General features: G+C 41.0%; 1 protein-coding gene across 1 annotated transcript; it reads right to left on the bottom strand.

The window, feature by feature from the left end:
- Positions 1–4,129: 4,129 nt before the first annotated feature.
- LOC124394749 (calcium-activated chloride channel regulator 3A-1-like) lies at positions 4,130–15,126 on the bottom strand. Its single transcript, XM_046863183.1, has 14 exons — positions 14,951–15,126; positions 13,479–13,616; positions 12,756–12,906; positions 11,783–11,891; positions 11,521–11,683; positions 11,130–11,357; positions 7,970–8,194; positions 7,674–7,854; positions 7,371–7,477; positions 7,079–7,288; positions 6,710–6,980; positions 6,431–6,595; positions 5,400–5,618; positions 4,130–4,861 (listed from the first exon to the last, which is right to left on the bottom strand). Exons 1-14 carry the CDS (start codon positions 15,098–15,100, stop codon positions 4,530–4,532), a joined length of 2,649 nt encoding a protein of 882 aa, XP_046719139.1. The 5' UTR covers positions 15,101–15,126; the 3' UTR covers positions 4,130–4,529.
- Between the last annotated feature and the right edge of the window lie 7,728 nt (positions 15,127–22,854).

Here is a 22,854-nt window from a genome sequence, read left to right as displayed (position 1 = left end):
CTTTGTCTCATTTAACCATCTCTTCTTTTGAATTTCATGCAGTTTCAGTTACCTCTCCAATCAACCTTTTCATCATTGTCATCTACCGCCTCCTGGTCCCCTTGGGACTTCCTAGAAGAGATGGACACGCTCCTCAGTACTTTCCTCTGACGGCACCCTCTGACAGTTCTTGGTGACTTCAACCTCCCATCCGACAAACTTCAGTCATCTTGCCTCTTGCCTTTTCTGAATACCTTCTCCTTGACATTTAACAGCTGCCCTCCAACACACAAGGGAGGAAATGTCCTGGACCTGGTTTTCACCGTCCTACTCCAGCTACAGACATGACTGCCACTCCACTTCCAATCTCTGATCATCACCTGGTTTCCTTTTAATCACTCTTCCTATTCAACCTAAAAATAATTTACATGTCTCTCTTATCCGTCCTAACCTTCACTCTATCTCCCTCCTCTGTAACTTCATGTACTCTTTCATCTCTTCCTGACCCGTCTCCTTTTCCTCTCTACCCTTAGACGTTGCTACGGACTCCTTCCTCTCATCTCTTTCCTCAACCATGGACCTCCTTTGTCCCTTGACTACAAGACCCAAGAAGACTTCTTGTCCCACACCGTGGCTGTCAGAAGTTTTGCGCAGTAATCGACGAGAACTCCGATCTGCAGAGAGGAAGTGGAAAAAATCACAGCTTGATGTAGACCTCTCATCTTACCGTGCACTCCTGACCAAATTTTCTTTGAGGTGACTTCTGCCAAAACTGCCTTCTACAAGGAAAAGCTTGAGGCCTCTGCACAAGATCCTCGTAAGCTTCACAACATCTTCTCTTCTCTACTAAACCCCTGCTGCACCTGCTCCATCCTCCTGACTGCTAATGACTTTGCCTCCTTCTATGATGAGAAGATTAGGAAAATCTGCCAGACCTTCACTTCCTCTCCAACAATGATTACACAACACAGCCAACAATCCACTACGTCTCTGTCAAGCTTCTCAACCTTAACAGAAGATGAGATACTGCAAGTCATCCGATCCTGCAATCCCACCACCTGTCCTCTAGATCCAATCCCTTCAACTACGCTCCAGACCATCACGCAAGATCTCCTGCCCTTCATCTCCACAATCATCAATGGGTCATTAACATCTGGCTATGTACCAACTACCTTCAAGCAAGCAAGGGTCATTCCTATCTTGAAGAAACCGGCTCTGGATCCATCAGACATCAACAACTACAGACCGGTATCACTCCTTTCCTTTCTTTCTAAATCTCTGGAACGCACTGTTTTTAACCAACTGTCTGTCTATCTCTCACAGAACAACCTCCACGATCCGAACCAGTCTGGGTTCAAAGCGGCACATTCCACAGAGACGGCCCTATTGGCTGTTTCTGAGAAACTACATGCTGCTCGGTCAGCCAAGCTGTCATCTGTACTTATCTTTCTGGACCTTTCAGCAGCATTTGACACAGTCAACCACAAGACACTTTTGTCAACCCTCAAGAGCCTTGGTATCTGCGGAACAGCATGGGAATGGTTTGCTTCCTACCTGGAAGGTCGCTCATACCAGGTAACATGGAGGATCCACATCTGCCCGTGCAGACTCACCACTGGTGTCCCACAAGGCTCGGTACTTGGTCCCCTCCTTTTCTCCCTCTATACCCACTCCATTGGTGAAGTCATATCCTCACATGGGTTTTCTTATCACTGCTATGCAGATGACACTCAACTCATCTTTTCTTTCCTCCATCAGATACCACAGCTTCCGCTCGGATCTCAGCATGCTTGTCAGACATATCTTTATGGATGAGGGCTCACCAACTTAAACTCAACCCCAGCAAAACAGAACTGCTGGTCATCCCAAGTGATTCATCTCCAGGTCAAGATCTACAAATAACACTTCATGACTCTCTGCTCTCCCCTTCAGCCACTGCTCGTAACCTTGGGGTAACTATGGACAATGAACTGTCTTTTTTCCCACATATCGCTAATGTTGCTCGTTCTTGTCGATTTCTTCTCTATAACATCCGAAGGATTCGACCATTTCTGTCCATACAGGCTGCCCAGTTGCTTGTTCAGTCTCTTGTCATTTCAAGACTGGACTACTGCAACTCTCTGCTGGCAGGTCTTCCCCTGAACGCTATTCGTCCACTGCAAATGATCCAAAAGGCAGCTGCACAACTTGTGTTCAATCAGCCCAAGTTTTCCCACACCACCCCACTGCTGCGCTCCCTTCACTGGCTTCCAGTAGCTGCACGTATCAGATTCAAAACACTGATGCTTGCCTACAAGGCCAAAAATGGACCAGCACCATCTTACCTCAGTGACCTCATCACATCTCGCACTGCACCACGCTGTCTGAGATCCTCCAGCACTGCTCGACTGGTACCACCTTCTCTCAGAATGAGAGGTAAGTACAATTCAAGGCTCTTCTCTGTTCTGGCACCAAAGTGGTGGAATGAACTTCCCCTAGATGTCCGTACAGCAGAGTCCCTGATTATCTTTAAGCGACGACTGAAGACCTACCTCTTCCTGAAATACCTAAATTAGCACTTTCCAAGTTTGTAGAATTCGAGTTATATTTATATTGAGTTTGTATTCTTGCATACCAGTGTAGATTTATTCACTACTAGAGATTTAAAGCACGTTTGTCGTCGCTCTGGATAAGGCGTCTGCTAAATGCATAAATGTAAATGTATGTAAATGTAAGGCATGCAAAACAACATCCATCTATCAAACTATAGTGTGTACACTAGTAGTATGTGTTGTAAACATTTTGCCTTATTTCCCTGTGTGTCTTTTTTCTTTTTTAAGGAACAAATAAATCATTTTCAAAGAATTAAGAGCTATATTTTACAAGCGCTTTTTTTTTTAGAATTAAAAAAAAGAAAAAGATGACCATTGTTTTACAATAGAAATTTTATTCAATAATTGTACATTTTCATTTGTTTGAGTTCAGTATGATTTACAGTGCTGTACTGCTTGAGATTTTATTTTTCAATTAATGTTTTAAGAGCTTTAATTATTGTAGATTATGATATTTTGTAAGAATGTGTTCCAGTTTGTACAATGATGGAAGATTTGATCCGTGAATTAATAGAGCATTAAAATAAAGGGAGGTTTCTAGTTCAACCGTATAATAAATCGCCTTTAACAAAACAGAATCAGAACATAACATTTGCTAAGTTCCACATTTATAAGTAAATATATATATTTCAAAGAATCGTCTACAACAGATCTGTTCCGTGTTCCTGTAGAGGTTTCACTATTTCAAAGAATCTTTTTCCTCAGCCTTCTCTACTTCCTAAGAAGGCTGAGGAAAGCCCATCTTCCTCCCCCTATCCTGTCCATGTTCTACAGAGGGACCATTGAGAGCATCCTGAGCAGCTGCATCACTGCCTGGTTTGGGAATTGCACCGTCTCGGATCGCAAGACCCTACAGAGGATAGTGAGGACAGCTAAGAAGATCATCGGAGTCTCTCTCCCCTCTATCATGGACATTTACACCACACACTGCATCCGCAAAGCACACAGCATTGTGGACGATCACACACACCCGTCACACACACACTTCACCCTCCTACCATCAGGAAAACGGTTCCGAAGCATTCGGGCCGTCACAACAAGACTGTGTAACAGTTTCTTTCCACAAGCCATCAGGCTTCTCAATACAAAGAACTGAACAGAACTCACACACACTCACTTACACATACACACACACACACACACACTCAATCTGTGTGTTACTGTTACTGAACTGTACAACCTGGACTAAACACTATCATCAATCATCTCGATCCACTCCACCACCATTTATATATTTATTATTATTTATACTCGCACCTTATATTCAGTATAATGTTTACATGCTTTTTTTTGCACCTTTTGTATTCAGTATAATGTTTACATGCTGTCTTTGCACCTCCTTGCTGCTGTTCTTTTGCACTACATTGCTCTGTTCTGTTTGTACTTTCTCCTGGGTATAGTTTTTACATTTCTCCTCACACAGTACTGTATATGTAAGTATACAGTAGGTTTACTAGTCGGTGCTATACTTGGTTTTTGTCTTTTGTCTTGTCTTGTGTTGTCTGTCTGCACTCTGTCTGTCTGTACTGTTCTTTTAATGCACTGTTTGCACCAGGCTGCACTCAATGCACTTTATGTTGTTTTGTTGTTTAGTGTAGCACCAGGTTTTCGGAGGAACGTTGTTTTGTTTTTACTGTGTACTGTGTACCACTGTGTATAGTAAAATGACAATAAAAGCCACTTAACTTGACTTCACTTGATGTGTACATATGTAATATCCATCTAATATGAAATTATGATACATTATCAAACTGATATGTGACCATGAGTCAAATTTAAATGTATACGCTTTTAACTAGTGTTAATCATGATATTTAAATATTCATAAATCAATAGAATTAATCTTAGGTCATTTAAGTTTCAGAAAATAACATACATAAAATCAGATGTGAACATGTATTGAGTTCTCCTAACATCAGTTATTTCTTTTATGTTTTACTGCCCATGTGATGACTACAGCTAAAACACATTCACTATGGCCACAACACAGACAGATATGATGATAGCATTCGGGCCTTGAGTTATAATAGTTGAGGATCCTCGACCTGGGACATAATTTGTTGCTCGAGCAATGTTGGATACCTCAGACTTGGTCGACTCTTTGTCCATTGACTGAACAGCAAAGAAAAGTGTGATGCCATTTTTTATTGTAATATTAGGCTGAAAAAAGTACTGTTCAGCAAAGCCTGACTCTTGAGGAACAAGTGATGAACTGTTGTCCAGATCACAGCTGGTGAAATTCTCTTGAAGCTTCTTCAAATCGTCACTCCATCTGATTTCATAGGATTTGACTTGAAACAGAAAAACATTTAAACTTTTAGAGATTTAAAACATACTGACTACATTTTCTGAGGCTATAATCTGTACTCTGATAACTCTTTTGTATGTGTACTGAGATAGAAATTAGAATAAAAATATCTTAATATGATAAGTGTATACACCCAAAGTATTCAGATTATAACTATATCAATTTAAAACCACATGTTTAACAGATGCTATGAAACTGTGTTTAGTAGTGCAGCAAGTATTGTATAGTATTTGTTTTTTGCTTTCTTAAGCAGATTATTCTTAACTTTATTGAATTGGAGCAAGTACATTACATTATTTGTATCAATACAGCAGTAAACTGTCTTAAAGCATTCGGTAACCAATTTATCCTAAACAAGGCCAAAGTGAATTCAGAGACTATACTGGGGAACACTGGGTGAGGTGGAAACACACCCTGGAGCAATGTAGCATAGAGTCCAACTACGAGTGACACTATTATACATTATAATAGTAGATAATGTTATTCTAATTTTGACTGATATAAACTTGCAAAAGACTCACCTTTTCCCACATCAAAGTCCTCACCAGGAGCTGTCCAGTTGAGAAGCACGGTGTCCTCTTTGATTTCCGCAATTAGATCCGTGATCTTGTTTGGAGGGAAATTTATATTTGTATCTCTTTCCACTTCAAAACTTTCCCCAGTGACTGTTCTTGTGAAGTTGCCCACATCAACTGGCTGCACATTTATTGGGGGTTTAGGAGGGTTTAATTTCACTTTACCTGAAAAAGGACACATTTGGCAGTTAGTGCTGTATTTCCTATTATTTATTTATTTGGCAGATTACTTCGCTGATTTTTCAACATAGAGCTAAACCAAGAGATGTAAAAATAAACCACCACAGTTTTTTGGGTTCACTGGACTACCACTTCTTTTGGGCAGTGGTAGTCCAGTGGTTAAGGCTCTGGGTTACTGATCACAAGGTCAGCGGTTCGAACCCCAGCACAGCCAAGCTACCACTGTTGAGCCCTTGAGCAAGGCACTTAACCCTATCAGCTCCAGGGGCGCCGTACCATGGCTGACCCTGCGCTCTGACCCCAGCTTCCAGATGAGTTGGGGTATGCGAAAAAACTAGAAATTTCCCCACTGTGGGACGAATAAAGGTTAAAATATTATTATTATTATTAATTATTATTAATTATTATTATTAAAACTTTTTCTTTTTTTCTTCATGACTACTCACCATCACTGATTTTTTTTGTCTGCATTCTTGATTAAATGTATCATATTTTGTTAATGCAAGTAATGTTTGCTTTTATATTTCCAATCCAATTCTTAATCTGGTCCAATTGTATTTTTAGAAAGTCCCTATAACATTGCTCTCTCAGTCTCATCAAACGTTTTGTTGATGCCAGATGCATCAACAAAAATTCCAGAGAATTTGAATGTTTTGCTCCTGACATAAGTGATATTACTATTGTACCATTGAACATTTAGTTTATTATAACATTCACTTATGGAAAACATCCAGCACACTAAAGTTTTGCATAATAATGGACAATTCAACTGAGTGAAAATAGAAAACAATAGTTACCATCCACAATATGTCCAGGTATATACAGACTGCCACTGTGTCTGTGGAAGAAAACCTGGACTGCTCCCTGTTGATGTTCCACTCTCACTTTTAGATTGTATTTTCCACGCTTTAATTTAGTAAAATATCTTGAATAGATCCCATCATTTTTAAACACATCAGCTCCTGTAATAATGTACATGAATACATGCTATTTGTCTAATGTTTCATTTAATGTTTGATTGAACCATTTCCCCAGCAAATCTTATTGTAGGCAAGTTAACATTTTTAAATTGTTACCTGCTCCATTATCAAGGAGTTGAAGTTCTACTGAGTGCCCAGTATCTGATCTCAGATTTGCCCAAACACTGGCCCCCAATACAGGATTATAATTCTGACTGACCTCAGCCAACACAACCATGGGTTTGGTTCCATCACTGGTCTGCTGGTCCATTCTGGCTGTAACTGTGACTGGGTAAACATCTTCATGAGCTGCCCGACTGATTACTGTTAAACTCATTTGTTGTGCAGATGTTTCTTTATTGAAGAAGCTGTACCTCCAGTTTCCTGGCTTCAATACAAAACAGAGAATGAAATTGTCTTGCATTAGTATTTTTTCTTTTGTTAATTTATAATATTGTGTTGTGATACAAAATTCTTTAAAATAACCTCTGCAGTTCCTGGAATAGTGAAAGTGATTGTGTTCGCACTGTCAGTGATGTTTCTCTGATCGTAAACCACACCACTTGGTGACACTATATTCACAGTTGGTGCACGTTTTTCATATATTATTGTAAAGGTGGTGTGGTTTCCTACAGACCGGTCGATGGGAACTGTTCCATTGAACCAATCTTTAACATCGGTTCCAGTGCTTTCAAGCTGTTAAAAAAAGTAATAAAAATTATGTGAATACTCTGACTTGTGATGATGAAATTTCTTTTGGTGGATGTGCGTCACTAACCTGAATGGGCTGTGTGAAGGAATTTCCATCATACACTGTCAATGAGGAAAAGGCATCCACGAGCTGGTTGGAAAGAATAGATTCTTCGGCTACGATAAACTTTCCATCTAAATGAATAAGAATCCAATTCTATTGTTAGAGAATGTAATGCAGCAACAGTAGTGCAGTGTTATTTAATGTATGTATGTATTTACTGTGCTCTAGATTTACAGCTGAAACTATAAACTGTGAAATGATAAAAAAAGACCAGTTAATATATCAAAATCATTATCGATATGCAATATCACATTTAAAGAATCTTACCGGTTTGATCAGCCATGGTTCTCAGTATATTGTCTGCACTCGGGCCAAAAGCTAAAGTGTGAATAATTGCACCACTTTGAACAGATTCCTGCAAACAGTCCTGAACATTATCAGATGCTTCCCCATCCGTCAGAAAAATAATTTCATCTCCTATTGTTTGTCCGTCATCGGTTCGAAGAAGCTGAAAAGGAAAAAGAAATGGTCATTAATCACAATAGACAGACCAGTGTGACAGTGGAATTTAATTCACTTAATCTCTGCAATGCATAAGATAGTATTAGATATTTGTGTCTCACCTCAAAACCTTTTCTGAGTCCTTTACAAATATTTGTTGACCCAATTGCAACTGTTGGCAAGCTATTAATTAGTTTCTGTCTTGTGGCCGGTCCATCTATTTTTGTCAGTGGGCTTAGTATTTGAGCATCAGTACTAAAAGTCACCAGACCCACAAATTGTTTTTCATCTGTTATTTGGTTTAAGAAAAATGTAGCAGCTCGTTGTTGTTGACTTATTCTCAGCCCCTTTAAAAAAGAAAAACAATCAATTATTACCCATTATCTAAAAGCACTAATATGTACAGATCAGTTTATTTTACACATTTTTATTGAAGGTTTAATTAGGGCCGAGCACCGAGGAGCAGGCCAGAATGGCCTGCACCAGAGGTGCGAAGCCCTATTGTTTTCCTTAGAATTTATTATTATTTTATTTTTATTTTTATTTTTTACACACATTGGCCATTTGGGGTCCCTTAACATACTTGAAAACTCTTGAAATTTGGCACACACGTCAGAGTCCTTTGTCACTAGGGCCGTACAAAGGCTGGTATACAGGCGTGGCAGGGGGGCTCTGTAGCGCCCCCTGTAATTAAAAAACAAACATTCGTGCACAGATCGGGCAATTATGTTCTCACATGTACGAGAGTTGGTACGCATATAGAAAAAATGTCTTATTCGGATGACACGCAGTGTGTATGTTCGGCCAAGGATTCCGATCGCATCGATGTGCCTATTGTGAATCTTGGACATAGCGCCACCAACAGGCGCCAGGAAGTGTGTCAGTCACAAAAGGTGGATTTTTTGACAGTTGCATGTGGTGAACTTTTAAATACTCCTCCTAGGATATTCATGCGATTGCCACCAAACGTAATCAACATGATGGCGAGACATTGTGAATGATAATTTGCAAAGTGATTTTTGATATCTCGAACGCTGTTCTCATGGCAACGCGTCAAACTTACATTTTATTTCAGGCATATTTAAGGCTTTTGGCGTGCTTAGATTAACTTGAAATTTGACACATACATCACATTTGTCGGCTGTTAAGTGTGTCCAAAAATTGTCGGACAAGGGTGTGTCTCTTAAGTGGCCCACTAGCGCCCCCGTTTGTCTAAAATGTGGGGTTTCTTTTACTTACAGTCCCCAAATGGGTCAGTAACAACATAAAATAGTCCACTGATATTTACCCACTTGATGCACTTGCACCCCGTGCATTGTTTTCTGGGGGGCACCGTATAGCGATACACAAATGTGCGAGGGCCCGCCATCGCTGCTTGCAGCTATATTTTTCATTTTTTTTTCATTTTTCATTTAAAAAGTGCTGTATCGGGGCATGTTCTCAGCATATTTGCTGGCCAACTGGCACACGTCTTTACCGATGTTTTCAGCCTGTCACTGGCCAAGGCCATGGTTCCCATATGCCTGAAGACTACAACCATCATTCCAATGCCCAAGCACTCAGCTGGAGAATGCCTGAATAATTTTTGGCTGATTGCCAACAGTCTCACAGCATTTTATGGTTTACTCACCAACTTTAATATATTAATTTGTGTTAATGGACACAAATCTTCCTCTTTTAAGTCATTTAGCACAACTGCCTCCATCTAGCTTCGTCTCCATAGCAACGGAGGCAGAGGATAATGGGAAATGCTGACAAAAATGCTAAAGGTAATCATTTTCCCCAATTTTATCAGAGAATAAGGAAGAAATGATACGGTAAGAATAAGGGTTATAACGTAATAAATGTGTGCCTCTAATTAATGCAGTCTTCTTTTGTTAACTGAGAGAAAATATTTACTGTATTTTGACTGGAAGGAACCACTGACAATGGTTTATAATAGCAAGTAGTTTACTGAATATAAAGCAATAAAAACAAGGATAAAATCTCCTGCTTAAATAATGAGTTGTGGTGCTTGAAGATTAAAAATCAAAAACAAAAACAAAAAAAAACAATACAGCGTCTGTGGTATACAGTGGCAGTAAGAAAACTTTAGCGGAGGCAAAAATGCTTCCTATTAAAAATACATTACACAGAAAGTCGTCCTCAGTGACACGAAAAAAGAGGGAAATTCCTGTCTATGAACACGGATCAATAGATTGCTATAATCAACTCTCATGACTACGTATATCACAAAATATAAAAGTGAGATTGGGCTTTTGCCTCAGAGCAGGCCAACCACCTACACTGGACTCACAATATTTTACCTTTCACCTGAACAGGTTGACACAGGGATTTCCACAACAATTCATACAGCCCTCAACCACCTGGATAAGAACACCACAAATATATATCGGAATGCTGCTTATTGACTTTTAGTTCTACATTCAATACAGTCATCCCCACTAAACAGGCAACCAAGCTCAGTGACATGGGTATCTGCACCCTCCCCTGCAGATGGATTTTGGACTTTCTCAGACTTTGTTCCTTTGGCAATCACACATCCTCGACCCTCTCTCTGAACAATGGCAACCCACAAGGCTGTATTATAAGCCCACTACAATACTCCCTGTTCACCAATGATGGCGGTCCCCTTGACAACTCCTACATCTTAATTAAGTGCACAACAACGACGAATCGGCCTACGGGAAAACATCCAAAGCCTGGCAGCCACCAAACAACCAACCTGACCCTCAGTGCCATGAAAACTAAAGAGCTCATTGCCTTTATATTTACTTGTTCTAATTACTCAACAGCTAATGCACATTTTTTCTCTGCCACAGACTTTGTATGTATTTGCTGTACATTTATCCACTTATATATGACATGCTGTACAAAAATATTCATATTTATCTGTACTTCTCAATTTGCAAAATTGGTACTGTTCGCAGTTCTTGTAGATGCTAAAATGCATTTTGTTTCTATGTTCCTGTACTATGCAATGACAATAAAGTTCTATCTATCTATCAATCAATCAATCAATCTATCTATCTATCTATCTATCAATCAATCAATCTATCTATCTATCTATCTATCTATCTATCTATCTATCTATCTATCTATCTATCTATCTATCTATCCATCCATCCATCCATCCATCCATCCATCCATCCATCCATCCATCCATCCATCCATCCATCCATTTTTTTTTTTATCGTAACATTTATATGCATATAACCCCAGAGCCACATTTTGATGTAATCGAAAAAATGTCTTTTGTTTCTTTATTTCATTTTAACATACTTGCATGCTTCCAGAGACATCAAGGACGAGACAGATGACCCGGATTCCCCTCTGTATGACTTTGAATGTTGGAGGTGTTGGTACAGATGACAAAGGATTCAGATTGCGAAGGGTATCTTTGTCTACCGAGTCCTCAAAGATTACTGTACGTGTTGCTTTTTCACACTGTTTATTTTGCTCATTGGGGGCTTCATAGTTATGTTCCTTCTCTCCACAAAAAGCTTTTACCTACACAGGAAAAAATGCAAACTTCAGGGTAAAAATTGAAAAGCAACTTTGTTGACTAAACCCTAATTTCAACTGTCTGCTTGTGTTAGCATTTATATCTACACTACCATTTAAGCATTTGCGAAAAACTATTTTAAACAATTTGAACCGTGGCGATACTCACTGAAAATAAGCTTTGCATGAACATTATTGAGGCCTTTGCAGTTTGTATATAATCTGGAAAAAATTCACAGCTGGATGTGGGTTTGCCAGATGCATCAATTTGGCAAGGTGTAGGATTCTGATTATTAAGTTCATACCATTCACCAGAAATCTTATCAGTACACCTGAAAATAAAACATAACACATTTCCGACGACTATTCTCGCAATGTGCATTTATGTTTAATAACAATATATGACCATTTATTGACAATGATAATAAAACCTTGTCGGTTGAATCTGACCAGCAGCAGACAAGTAAAATGGTTCTCTCGTATTATATTCATCAAATACTCCCCATCTGAGGTGAGCCCATTCATGCACAAAAACCCTGTCTGAAATGAAAAATATCTATTTGTCAGATTTGCCACAGAGGAAAGAAAAAATAAAACATTTAATTTAGTCAAGGTAATCTTTAAGTTACTGATCACTGTTGAAGAGGACATTAGTATGTTCGATAAGAAGTGTGTGTGTCAGGGATGACTGGCAGGAAGGAACAGATGTCTGAAGGAAGGATGGAAGGAAGGAATGATGTCTCAGCAAGGAACAGATGTCTCAAGCTCATGGGTGGAGAACAGTGAAGGTTGGTAGCCATACACAACCTGAAAGGGGAATGTGCAGGTGACTTTCCTTCTCAGTAGGCAAAAGGTGTTGACAGGCAATCTCCATGTACTGTGGAAGGTTGGAGAAGGGTGGCCAGAGAGATCAAGGCATTCAGGTCGGGTGGAAGTTCCTGGGCAGCCAGCTCTTCCTTCAACTGGGCAGAAACCCCCGAACGAATGTGTCGTATAAGGCGGTGTGATCCCACATGCTGTCAGTAGCATTGATGTAAAATCCACAGCGTACTCAGCCACCGACCGGTTGCCATGTGAAGAAGACAACAGCAAGCGGGCGGCATCCTTCTGAGGACTAGATGAACCAGATACCTTGCAGACTTACACAGAGAAGGTGATGAAGGAGGAGCAGTAGGAGGACTGATTTTCCTATTCCATGGTAGCCCACCGCAGTGCCCGTCTATATATGATGAATACTTATAAACACTTTGTTTCCGGCACTAACGGGGGTTAATTCCAAACGTCCAAAAAAAATGGGGAATGAATTGGGCGGGTCCAAGAGGAGGGGCGTGGGGGGTGGAGACGAAGCACGGAGCTGAACTCTGTGTGTATGTGTGTGTGTGCTTAAGACAGGTTTAGGCTTACCTCTAGGTCCATATGGTTCAGAAATGTGGTTGTTTAACAAGAAATCGGGGGTTAAATGAATGTATTCACCCTCATGTCCACATCCTTCTGGTTGATGAGTATATGGCTCATTACCATATTGTGAAAATGAATCTTCTATTCTTATTTTGCCCTAAAAATAAAATGTATTATTGGTTCATAACTTACATAGTTATATATTGTGTGAAAATCGCATGTATATATATATATATATATATATATATATATATATATATATATATATATATATATATATATATATATATATCAATCACACAATAAATAATTGACCAGTCAGTAAATTAACTCCACAACCTGTACAGTGGTGCACAACCGTTTGGGAACCCTGCAGAATTTTCTATATTTCTGCATAAAACTTACTAAAAACATTATCAGATGCACAAGCACAAATCCTTGAATCCTTGATGGGCAAAGCGAAGCCAGTCAAAAAAAACGAGAAAGAAATATGATAAGTGCCCATTATTACACCATTACATATTTGTGATTTGCAAAAAAAGTGAAAGTCGAGGACTAGCAGTTAATTAGAAGTGCATTTTGGACTTGCATGAAAATATGACGATGTTTTAGGTCATATGCAGAAATCTTTAGGTTTATGCAGAAAGATGTAGAAAATTCTAAAATGTTCATAAAATTTCAAGTACTTCTGTGTACTGCATATTAAAACAAACTGAATGAATATTGTACCTTTTTGTAAATTTCTGTTGTTGCTTTCTCATACTTTCCTGATGTCCAGTTTGGTGGTACCAGTATTTTCACTTCCTTGAAAAACACCTTGCGGTCTAAAGCTTCAAACAGATATTCTGATCCACTGATAAACATTTTCTTTGGAGAGAGTAGAAAAAAAAATGTATATATGTAAGGAATCTTTGCATGTAAACAGAAATATGTAATTAATCTTTAAACAGCTAACTATTTTTAATCAACAGAGACTATTTTAGATATTTTTTTTAAAAACAAATACAAACTGTTACTTGTTCCTGTTACTCTTTTTATTCCCAGTGCTTTAACATATTCCATCACTTTTTTACAGATAATTAAATTTTATTTCATTTTAATGTCCTAATAAAAATATAAAGACTATATTGAAACACTATCAGGCTAGTGAAGACAACACACAAATACAGGATTGCAAAGACAGTGGATAAAAGACAGACAAGGAACAATTTTTAACAATTAAAAAATAGTTTTATTTTAACAGCATATTATTGCAATGCACAAAGGGAAGGAACAGATGAATCTAGGGAGGAGGGCACCTATGAAGGAAGGAGACATGTGTCAGGATAAGCCTCATTCTGGATCCTCAAAAGCACTGCATCAGCACCAGAGTGAGGACTTGAACACCTCAACATATATCAACTTTTAGAAGTGACCAAAGGCCAAAGAAACGGGTCATTTGCAAACAATTTAACAATTTATTTAGCTAAATCTTTAAAATTCAAAAAAGATGGTGTAAAAAATATAATGTAATGGTGCTTTCATTACAAAAATATATGCTGATTTTAATTATTATGAACTGTTCCCAAAAAAGAAAAAGAAAAAAAAGAAAAAAGGCCAAATTCTCTTTTGTTTTCTGTTCCTTTTTTTTTTTTGTAATTTTGGCATGATGGTGGTGGTGGTGGTGGTGGTGCTGAGGAGGAGGAGGCCAGAGGAGGTTTTGCATGTAAATTCTTATGTTCAAATTATTAATTTAAGGTAAGTTAAACTAGGATTAGGAATTGTTCTATTATTTTGGCCTGGTTGAGCTTAAAGTCTTAAATATAAAGTAAAGTTACTATAATTTCCACTACATTTACTTAGAGACAGGAGAGGAAACACTTTCTGTAATTCTCTTTTTCCACTTTTACTTTTCTTTCACAATGTATATCACTTTGTGTATAAATAGGTTGCCTGGCTTCTTTAAACTCAGTAAGGCAGACATCATAAAATATATATCTATAACAAAATATTTTTTTTTTTTGCCCCCCCCTCCAAAATTGCTGAGGTATTGTTTATGAAGTTTATTATGGCTAAATAATTTTATTTCATACAATATAAAGGATACATTTACATTGATTGCATTATTGATGCAGAATAAATACATATTTTAACTTTCAAAACCGAATTATCAATTAAAACGGTTCCAAAGGATTACAACATATACATCAATAAATAAATACCTTGATTTGATTTAGAAGTTCTTCATTCTCTGGTACAGCAGGGTTAATGACAACCAGAATATCTGTGTATCCATTTCCATCTAATCTGATTGTTGTTGCAGATTTCAGTGCAAATAGAAACAACACCACAACAGCAAGCATTTTTACCATGACTGCATCTGAGGAAAGGAGGAATAAGGTTTGGTTTTATACTGTCTCTTACCTCATGATTCATTGCGCAAAAACAGCAATTTCTAAATAACTTTCAAGTAAAGTCAAGTTTATTTCTAAAGCGATTTCACAACAGACATCTGTCTGTTGTGAAATCGCTTTACAGAAATCAACAGTCAAGGTAAATGGTGTGTATTTATACCTGATGAGCAGGCCGTGGCAAGAAAAAACTCCCTCAGATGTCTTGAGGAAGAAACCTTGAGAGGAACCAGATTTAAAAGGGCAGCCCATCCTCATTTGGGTGATATCAAGAGTGCACATGGCGCCGGTGAGGTCGGCTGCCGTCACGACTGCTTTGGCTACGTTTTTCCTTTTCTTTCTTATTTTATACTTTTATTTAACTAGTTTTAGTTCCATTTACACAAGATGGACATCATTAGATGAGACACTCTTATATCTATTGGTGTACAATGCACCCACCTTTCGCTGTTTTTAAACCCGGACCATGCTGAGGGAGATGCTGAGGGAGAACAAAGGACGCGACCCATACCGCATCCACGAGGGAAACAAGCCGGCATCAGGAACAGGCTGAGGGCACACGCACACCGCGCTCCCTTACCTAGTATCAAACGTCCAGTCACTGGAAAACAAGCTCGACGACCTCAGGGCAAGGGTCAAGTTCCAGAGAGACATTCGGGACTGCAACCTTCTTTGCTTCACCGAGACATGGCTGAACCCAGTGGTACCAGACCACGCCATGCAGCCGGCCGAGTTTTTCTCGGTTTACCGCATGGACAGAACACTGGAGTCGGGGAAGTCAAGAGGAGGTGGAGTGTGTCTGATGGTAAGCAACCACTAGTGCGACAGCACGAGCATCGTTCCTCTTTCACGCTCCTGCACACCAAATCTGGAACTACTGACCATCAAATGTCGCCCCTTCTATCTACCCCGGGAATTCAGCTCGGTCATAGTCAGTGCCGTTTATATTCCACCTCAGGCAGACACAGACACTGCAGTATGGGATTTGCACGAGACACTAACTCAAACACAGCATCGGGACGCTGCGCTCATTGTGGTCGGAGATTTTAACAGTGCCAACCTCAAGCGTGCACTACTGAACTTTTATCAGCACATCACCTGCCCCACCAGGGGCTAAAGAACACTGGACCACTGCTACACAACATTCAAGAACAGCTACAAGGCACAATCACGTCCACTGTTTGGGAAATCAGACCATGCCACCATCTTCCTCATGCCTGTTTACAAACAAAGGCTGAAACAGGAAGCTCCCGTTCAGAGGGAGGTCGCGCACTGGACTGAACAATCGGTGTCCGATCTGCAGGACGCTTTGGATGACGCAGACTGGGACATGTTCCGGCACAGCTCTGATGACTTCAACATGTTTACCGAAGCGGTTGTGGGATTTATCGGGAAAATAACAGATAATACAGTGCAAAAAAACACCATCGGAACGTTTCCCATCCAGAAGCCGTGGGTGGATAAAACCATCCGCGACGCTCTGAGATCCCCGCTCCGCTGCCTACAACACGGGGCTCACCACCGGGGACATGGATAAATACAAGGCTGCGTCTTCGATGTTCGCAGAGCTGCAACGCGGAGCTACGGGAGGAAACAAGAGTCACAGTTCCAACAAGGTGGCTCTAGGAGCCTGTGGCAGGGACTAAGAACAATAACGGACTATAGAAAACCATCTTCCAGAATGGTGAACCATGCTAGCGGCGCTAGCAGCACAAACAGCGTGCACACCAAGAGAGCCGGAGAGGTGAACACCTTCACCATCTCTGAGCATGAAAAGTTTTTTCATGCTATGACACTTTAGACATTGGATTAGCACAGCACAGTGCACTTTACATTTTATATTTTTATACCACACCATTCCGCACACAGACACTCATGGACACTTTACACCATACCGCACACGGACACTTATGGACACCTTACACCACACCAGACCACACACGGACAATTATGGACATTTTACACCACACCATACTGCACACAGACACTTCTGGACACTTTACACCACACCATACCACACGGACACTTATGGACACTTTACATCACACCAGACCGCACACAGACACTTTATGAACAATCAAAAACCATGCTTAAATTGTTTACTGTTGTTTACTGTTTAACGGCTCACTGCCATAAGCATTTTATATATATATATATATATATATATATATATATATATATATATATATATATATATATATATATATATATATATATATATTTACATATTTTTATTTTATATAGTTTTTATACTTAATTTATTTTATTTTATTATTATTTTATTATTATTTTATTTTTTCACCCCATTTTAGTCCCCCATGCCGAACCGTCGTAAAAAGCATTTCACTGCATGTCATACCCTGTATGTCTGTGTATGTGACAAATAATTGTATTTGAAATTTGATTTGATTTGGGTGATCATAAATCATTAAACAATACAGAACACTGGAGAGTGCGAACTAACATGAGCACTGGAGTGTAAGATTATAAGTAATGTTCTTTCTACAGTCTTATACAATCATTTGTGGTTATAAAACTAGGCTCTACTGAGCAACAAAATATCTCAACATTTACGATCATCACAGATCCAACAACACCTTCTCCATGCCAGAGCCTTTAAACACTCAAGGAGGTCCAAAGTCAAAACTCCACACATGAAGTGGGATCTGGGTGTTACAGGAAGTTTGAGAGTTCCGCATCTATTTCTTTAAAGGTCCATAATCTTCATGAGATGGGACGTGACTGGAACTGGCCAAACCTCAGGATGCCTCGGGATGGGGAGAGAAAGAGAAGTAGTGGAGAGAAATTAGCGTAGCTGCTGTTCATGATATTAACAGCACAAGTGAAACCACACAAGAGCCTTAAAAATCTACAGAAATCTTACCAAAAATGTTTTCTGCACATACACATTAGTATTAAACTAACTCTCTTAAATTTCTCTAGGAAAATAAAGTTCTCATGATTTCCCCATTCAGGAACTTCAAGCTACGTCGTAACGCTTTGGGAACGCCCCTGCATTGTCCACGCTCTGAACCACGTGTGAAATCTGACCAATCTGAGACGTGATGTCATCGGTGAGCGATGTCGGGTAAACCAGGAAGCTACAAAATGGTTACACTGTGGTAGCGACGCTGGCTTCTGCTCGTTCAGGTAAGCGCTGTTTAGCTGTGTTTCTGACTGAGTAATGGCTAGCAAACAAAAATATCGTTAATGTGTGTTCATCTGTGTCTCCGTTTCATTATGGGGAAGGATACGCACGATCGGTGCGTTGTTTGTTAGGGAGTGGAGCATGCTCAATCGGCTCTCAAGGGAGTCGATTGCTCGCATTGCAGCCACATGGCTATGCGCATGCTTTGCTCCCGGAGAGCGCTCTCCCTCATGGCTCTGGTCCTGCTCTTGCCGAGGCAAACGGCGCCCGGCGCTTGAGGGGCTCGCAGCCCGATTTAGCAGCAGGTTTGGAGTCGGATGAGTCCTCTCCAGCCTTCCCTGCTGAATCGAGCACCTGCTCTCTCGGGGCTGCTTCTTCTCCTGGCACAAGCAGCACAGTGTTACATGTCTCTTCCACTGAGGAGGATGAGCGGCGAGCCTGTGGACTCCTCACAGCCTGTGCCGTATGAGGAGCTTCTCGAGGTCGTGACATGGGCCATATCCAAGCTGGATCTAGCTTGGCCGGTTGAAAAGCAGAAGCAGCGCGCACCCAGTAAGCTGGATGAGCGTTTCCTGCGCCCCATGTCACTGCCTCTCCTGGGAGACCCCGTATGCACCTTTTCTCAACACTCCTCGCTCTATGTGAGTGTGGTTGGAGCTAAGGAGTGTGGCTATGGGGTGATGCCGCGTGTGGAAGAGACGCTAGACAGCTATCTAATTCCTAGCGTAGCATCAGCGCTAAAGGCCCCGGTATTCCCCACTAAGCCGTTGCGTTCAACATCAGCCTTAATAGGGAAGGCTTACGCTGCAGCAGGCCAGGCTGCGGGTTGCCTCCACACCATTGGTGTGTTGCAGGCATACCAGGCTGACCCGCTACGAGATTTGGATGAGAAACAGACCGTTGCCACCCGATCTCCGCGGGCAGGGCCTAAGGGCCCCCAGTGACGCTTTAAGCCCAAGAAGGATCAGGCTGATCTGAGGGTCACCCTCAACTCCAACAAACAGTATATGGTGCGTATGTCCTGACAGCCTATGGTTGGGGGGACGTTGTACATCTCAGGCTGCAGTGCCCGTCCCTTCCCCGCACCACCAGAAGGCCATGCCATTGACTCTGCCACGAGATGTACTTCAGAGCACGGCCACCCTCCAGCAGAAGTCTCCCTCCACTTCCGCCCAAAGACTGGGGATGGGGGAGAACCGCCACCTCTCAGGAGGCGTCAACAGCCGAAGTACGCTGCTCAGACTGTTTGGGTCCAGGAGGCCAGTCTGTTAGCTCTACCACAAGACGTGTTTCAGGGCACAGCCTCCCTCCAGCAGTTCGCTCTCCGTCTGTCCATCCGAGGGGTTGGTTCCCCTGAGGAACTTTCTGACAGTTTGGGAGGGGCTGCCAGAGGTCTCCCAGTGGGTCCTGCAGACTGTAGAGAAGGGCTACGCAATTCAGTTTGTGTCTTCAAGACGTGTTTTCAGGGCACAGCCTCCCTTCAGCGGTACGCTCCCCCGTCTTTCCACCCAAAAGATCGTTGCGGATGGGGGAGATCCGCCTCCTCTCGCGAGGTGTCAAATGTGGGGCACTGCCCCAGTCACTCTGAGTGGGTCAGAGGCCAGCCCCAAGGGGTAGGTTTCCCTAAGGAACTTTCTGACGGTTTGGGAGGGGCTGCCAGAGGTCTTTCAATGGGTCCTGCAGAGAAATATATACTGCAGAGAAAGGAATTCAGAAGAAATTCAGTTTGTGCCTTCTCCTCCCCAGTTCAAAGGGTTGTGTCCCACACTGGTGGGACCCGAGCAGGCTCTGATCCTGAAACAGGAGGTGCGCACTCTCCTGGGGAAACAGGCCATCGAGGTGGTTCCCCCTCGGTTCAAGATTCAGGCTACTACAGCCCGTAATTTGTTGTTCCGAAGAAGGGTGGCGGGTTGCATCCTATTCTGGATCTTCGCTCCTTGAACTGCTAAATTATGAGGCTCAGTTTCAGGATGCTTACTCTCAAAGAGGTCGTGATTTAGATCAGGTCCGAGGACTGGTTTGTCACAATAGATCTGAAGGATGCATATTTCCACATTGCCATTCTTCCCACACACAGGAGGTTCCTGAGGTTTGCTTTCGGGGCAAAGCTTACCAATATTGGGTCCACCCGTTCGGCCTAGCACTTTCACCCTGTACCTTCACAAAATGCGTGGAAGCAGCACTGACCCCGCTGCAGCTCCAGGGCATCCGCATTTTGAATTATATCGACGATTGGTTGATTTCGGCTAATTCAGAGCACCAGGCAGTCTGGCATCGAGATGTCGTTCTCGCCTGTATAAAAGAACTGGGGTTTAGACTGAACGCTGGGAAGAGTGTACTTTCTCCAGTACAGAAAACCACTTTTCTGGGCGTGGTGTGGGACTCGGCCAGGTTGCGGGCATGGTTGTCTCCCGCCCAGATTGTGGAGAAATATGCTAATCTAGCAGCACTAAGAGATTTTCTATCATTTAGGAGGCTCTCCTTCCATGCTATTTGAAATACTGTTTCCTTGAGTTCAATACAGTATTTTTAAGACTTAAATGATATTGCCCCTACCCGTACTGGGAAACTTTGCGGTATATTCATCTCACGCGCATGCGCATTTGACGAAAATACCATATGGAACTCAAGCGAAGTGAACACGCACATAAAAAAAAAAACACAAACAAAGTCTGTGTTTTCTACCCTGAAACACGTGAAATCAAAGCATCGATCTGTTCTGACTGACACTCATGTGAAAGAATTGCTTCAAGTGGCAACAACAGAATACGAGGCAGATTTGAAGGGAATTGTTCAAGACAAGGAATGCCAAAATTCCCACTAAGTAACATGCATAGTAAAAGAAAAACGCTATTGTAAATTATTATATTTTTGTTTGTGGACTTGGTTAAACTAAGAGTTTGTGTGTTGAAAATGACTGTCCTGTGGTCTTAAAACTGTAGGAGCCAATTTTTGTCATTATGTTGGTGTGTGACATTTACAATAAATCTGGCTGAGCAGAGGTGTGTGTGTGTGTATGTGTGTGTGTGTGTGTGTGTGAGAGGAAGGGATAGGTGATGTTCATGTGTGCCTATGTGTATGATGTGGCTCTTTACGGTAACACAGTAAAAAAATGTGTCTCTCGGTCTCTGACTGGTTGGCCAACCCTGATCTAGAGTATAACGTAACATTGATTCTAGGTATTCTTTGGCCCAGTCGAGCTCTGCGGGGTCAGACGGAGATTTATTTAATGCCGTAATTTCTAAAAGAGTATTGATAAAACGTGCTGATGTAGCTGACGTAAAAGCACGCTTAACACGATAACGTGGTGAGGTAGTAATGCAATGACTGAGGCAGATTTATAAGAGATAAGATAATGGTCTGAAATAGCTTCAGACTGTGGAATTATGACTAATTTTTTTTTTTTTTAATCCAAATGTTAACAACAAATCAAGAGTGTGTCCACCACTATGAGTGGGTCCTATAACATTCTGATTAATTCCAACTGAATCTAGAATTCTGCTCTAGTCTTCCTGATTATCAAAATAAATATTAAAGTCACCAACAATTAATGCTTTGTCTAAAGAAGTAGCTAAATTTGCAATGAAATCTGCAAATTCTATGAGAAAATCAGAGTAGGGCCCTGGGGGTCTATAAATAATAATTAGTGGAATTGACTGACTAGACTTGCTTTTGGACACTGAATATTTTATGTTGGCGTAAAGAACTTCAAATGTTTTACATTTGTGTTTAGTCTTTTGTGTGACGTTTAGATTATTATAATAAATAGCTGTGACTCCGCCTCCTCTGCCATTTAGACGGGGTTGGTGTATGTAACTATACCCAGGAGGACTCGTTACATTTAATGCTACATATTCATTCGGTTTAATCCACGTTTCTGTCAAACACATTATTTAATACTCCTGCTCGGTAATAATTTTGTTTATAGTAAGCGCTTTTGACATGAGAGATCTAACATTCAGCAATCCTATCTTTAGATCAGAGGTGCTGGCTGTGCGTTCAGTCATTCTGGTTTCGCTCGGGGGACAGTCACAGTCTCAATTTGGTGGATCCTGAGTGACGACTCTGTGCAGCTAGCAGACGGTCGGTTTAGCCTGTCTGTCTGCTCCCTGGCCTTGGCTCTAGACAGTCACTTGTTAACTAGTGCTGTTCTGAGACTATGACCTATACTACAAGAAATGAGAGCAGCACCTTCAGGGCGGTATCCATCCCACTCTGGAAGGTGCTGCTCTCATTTCTTGTTTTTTGCATTTTCAGCATCATAAATATATGTGATAGAGCAGGAAAGAGGAAAATGAGCGACCCTAATTAAGCACTGTGTAGTAATTGAATGTTTGCAAAAACTTGTTTTTGTTCTAAATACGGTGACATTATTAAGTTGTTCTTTGTTTCAATGCCCTTGGGGTGACCAAAGTTTTAACTCATGCCACTATGGCCACCACACAGACTGATATTTGATGTAATATTTCCATATTTACATCTAGGTATGTTTAACAACTCAGAACATTTCCTACGTTTGGTGGCAATCACCTCAATATTAAGGTGGGCTTCATTTCACCTTTTTCTA

This window comes from Silurus meridionalis, chromosome 12 (genome assembly GCF_014805685.1).
Source record: "Silurus meridionalis isolate SWU-2019-XX chromosome 12, ASM1480568v1, whole genome shotgun sequence".
In the NCBI taxonomy this organism is placed as follows: domain Eukaryota; kingdom Metazoa; phylum Chordata; class Actinopteri; order Siluriformes; family Siluridae; genus Silurus; species Silurus meridionalis.
This window is presented reverse-complemented; position numbering and strand designations above follow the sequence as displayed.

What these genes read in the sequence shown, in the direction of transcription:
- LOC124394749 (XM_046863183.1), bottom strand. Translation starts at nt 15,100, where the DNA reads ATGGTAAAAATGCTTGCTGTTGTGGTGTTGTTTCTATTTGCACTGAAA. An exon ending in AACTTCTAAATCAAATCAAG is followed by an intron (nt 13,617 to 14,950) that starts GTATTTATTTAT and finishes CTCTCTCCAAAG; the next exon opens with AAAATGTTTATCAGTGGATC. An exon ending in CTATTCCAGGAACTGCAGAG is followed by an intron (nt 6,981 to 7,078) that starts GTTATTTTAAAG and finishes TTTGTATTGAAG; the next exon opens with CCAGGAAACTGGAGGTACAG.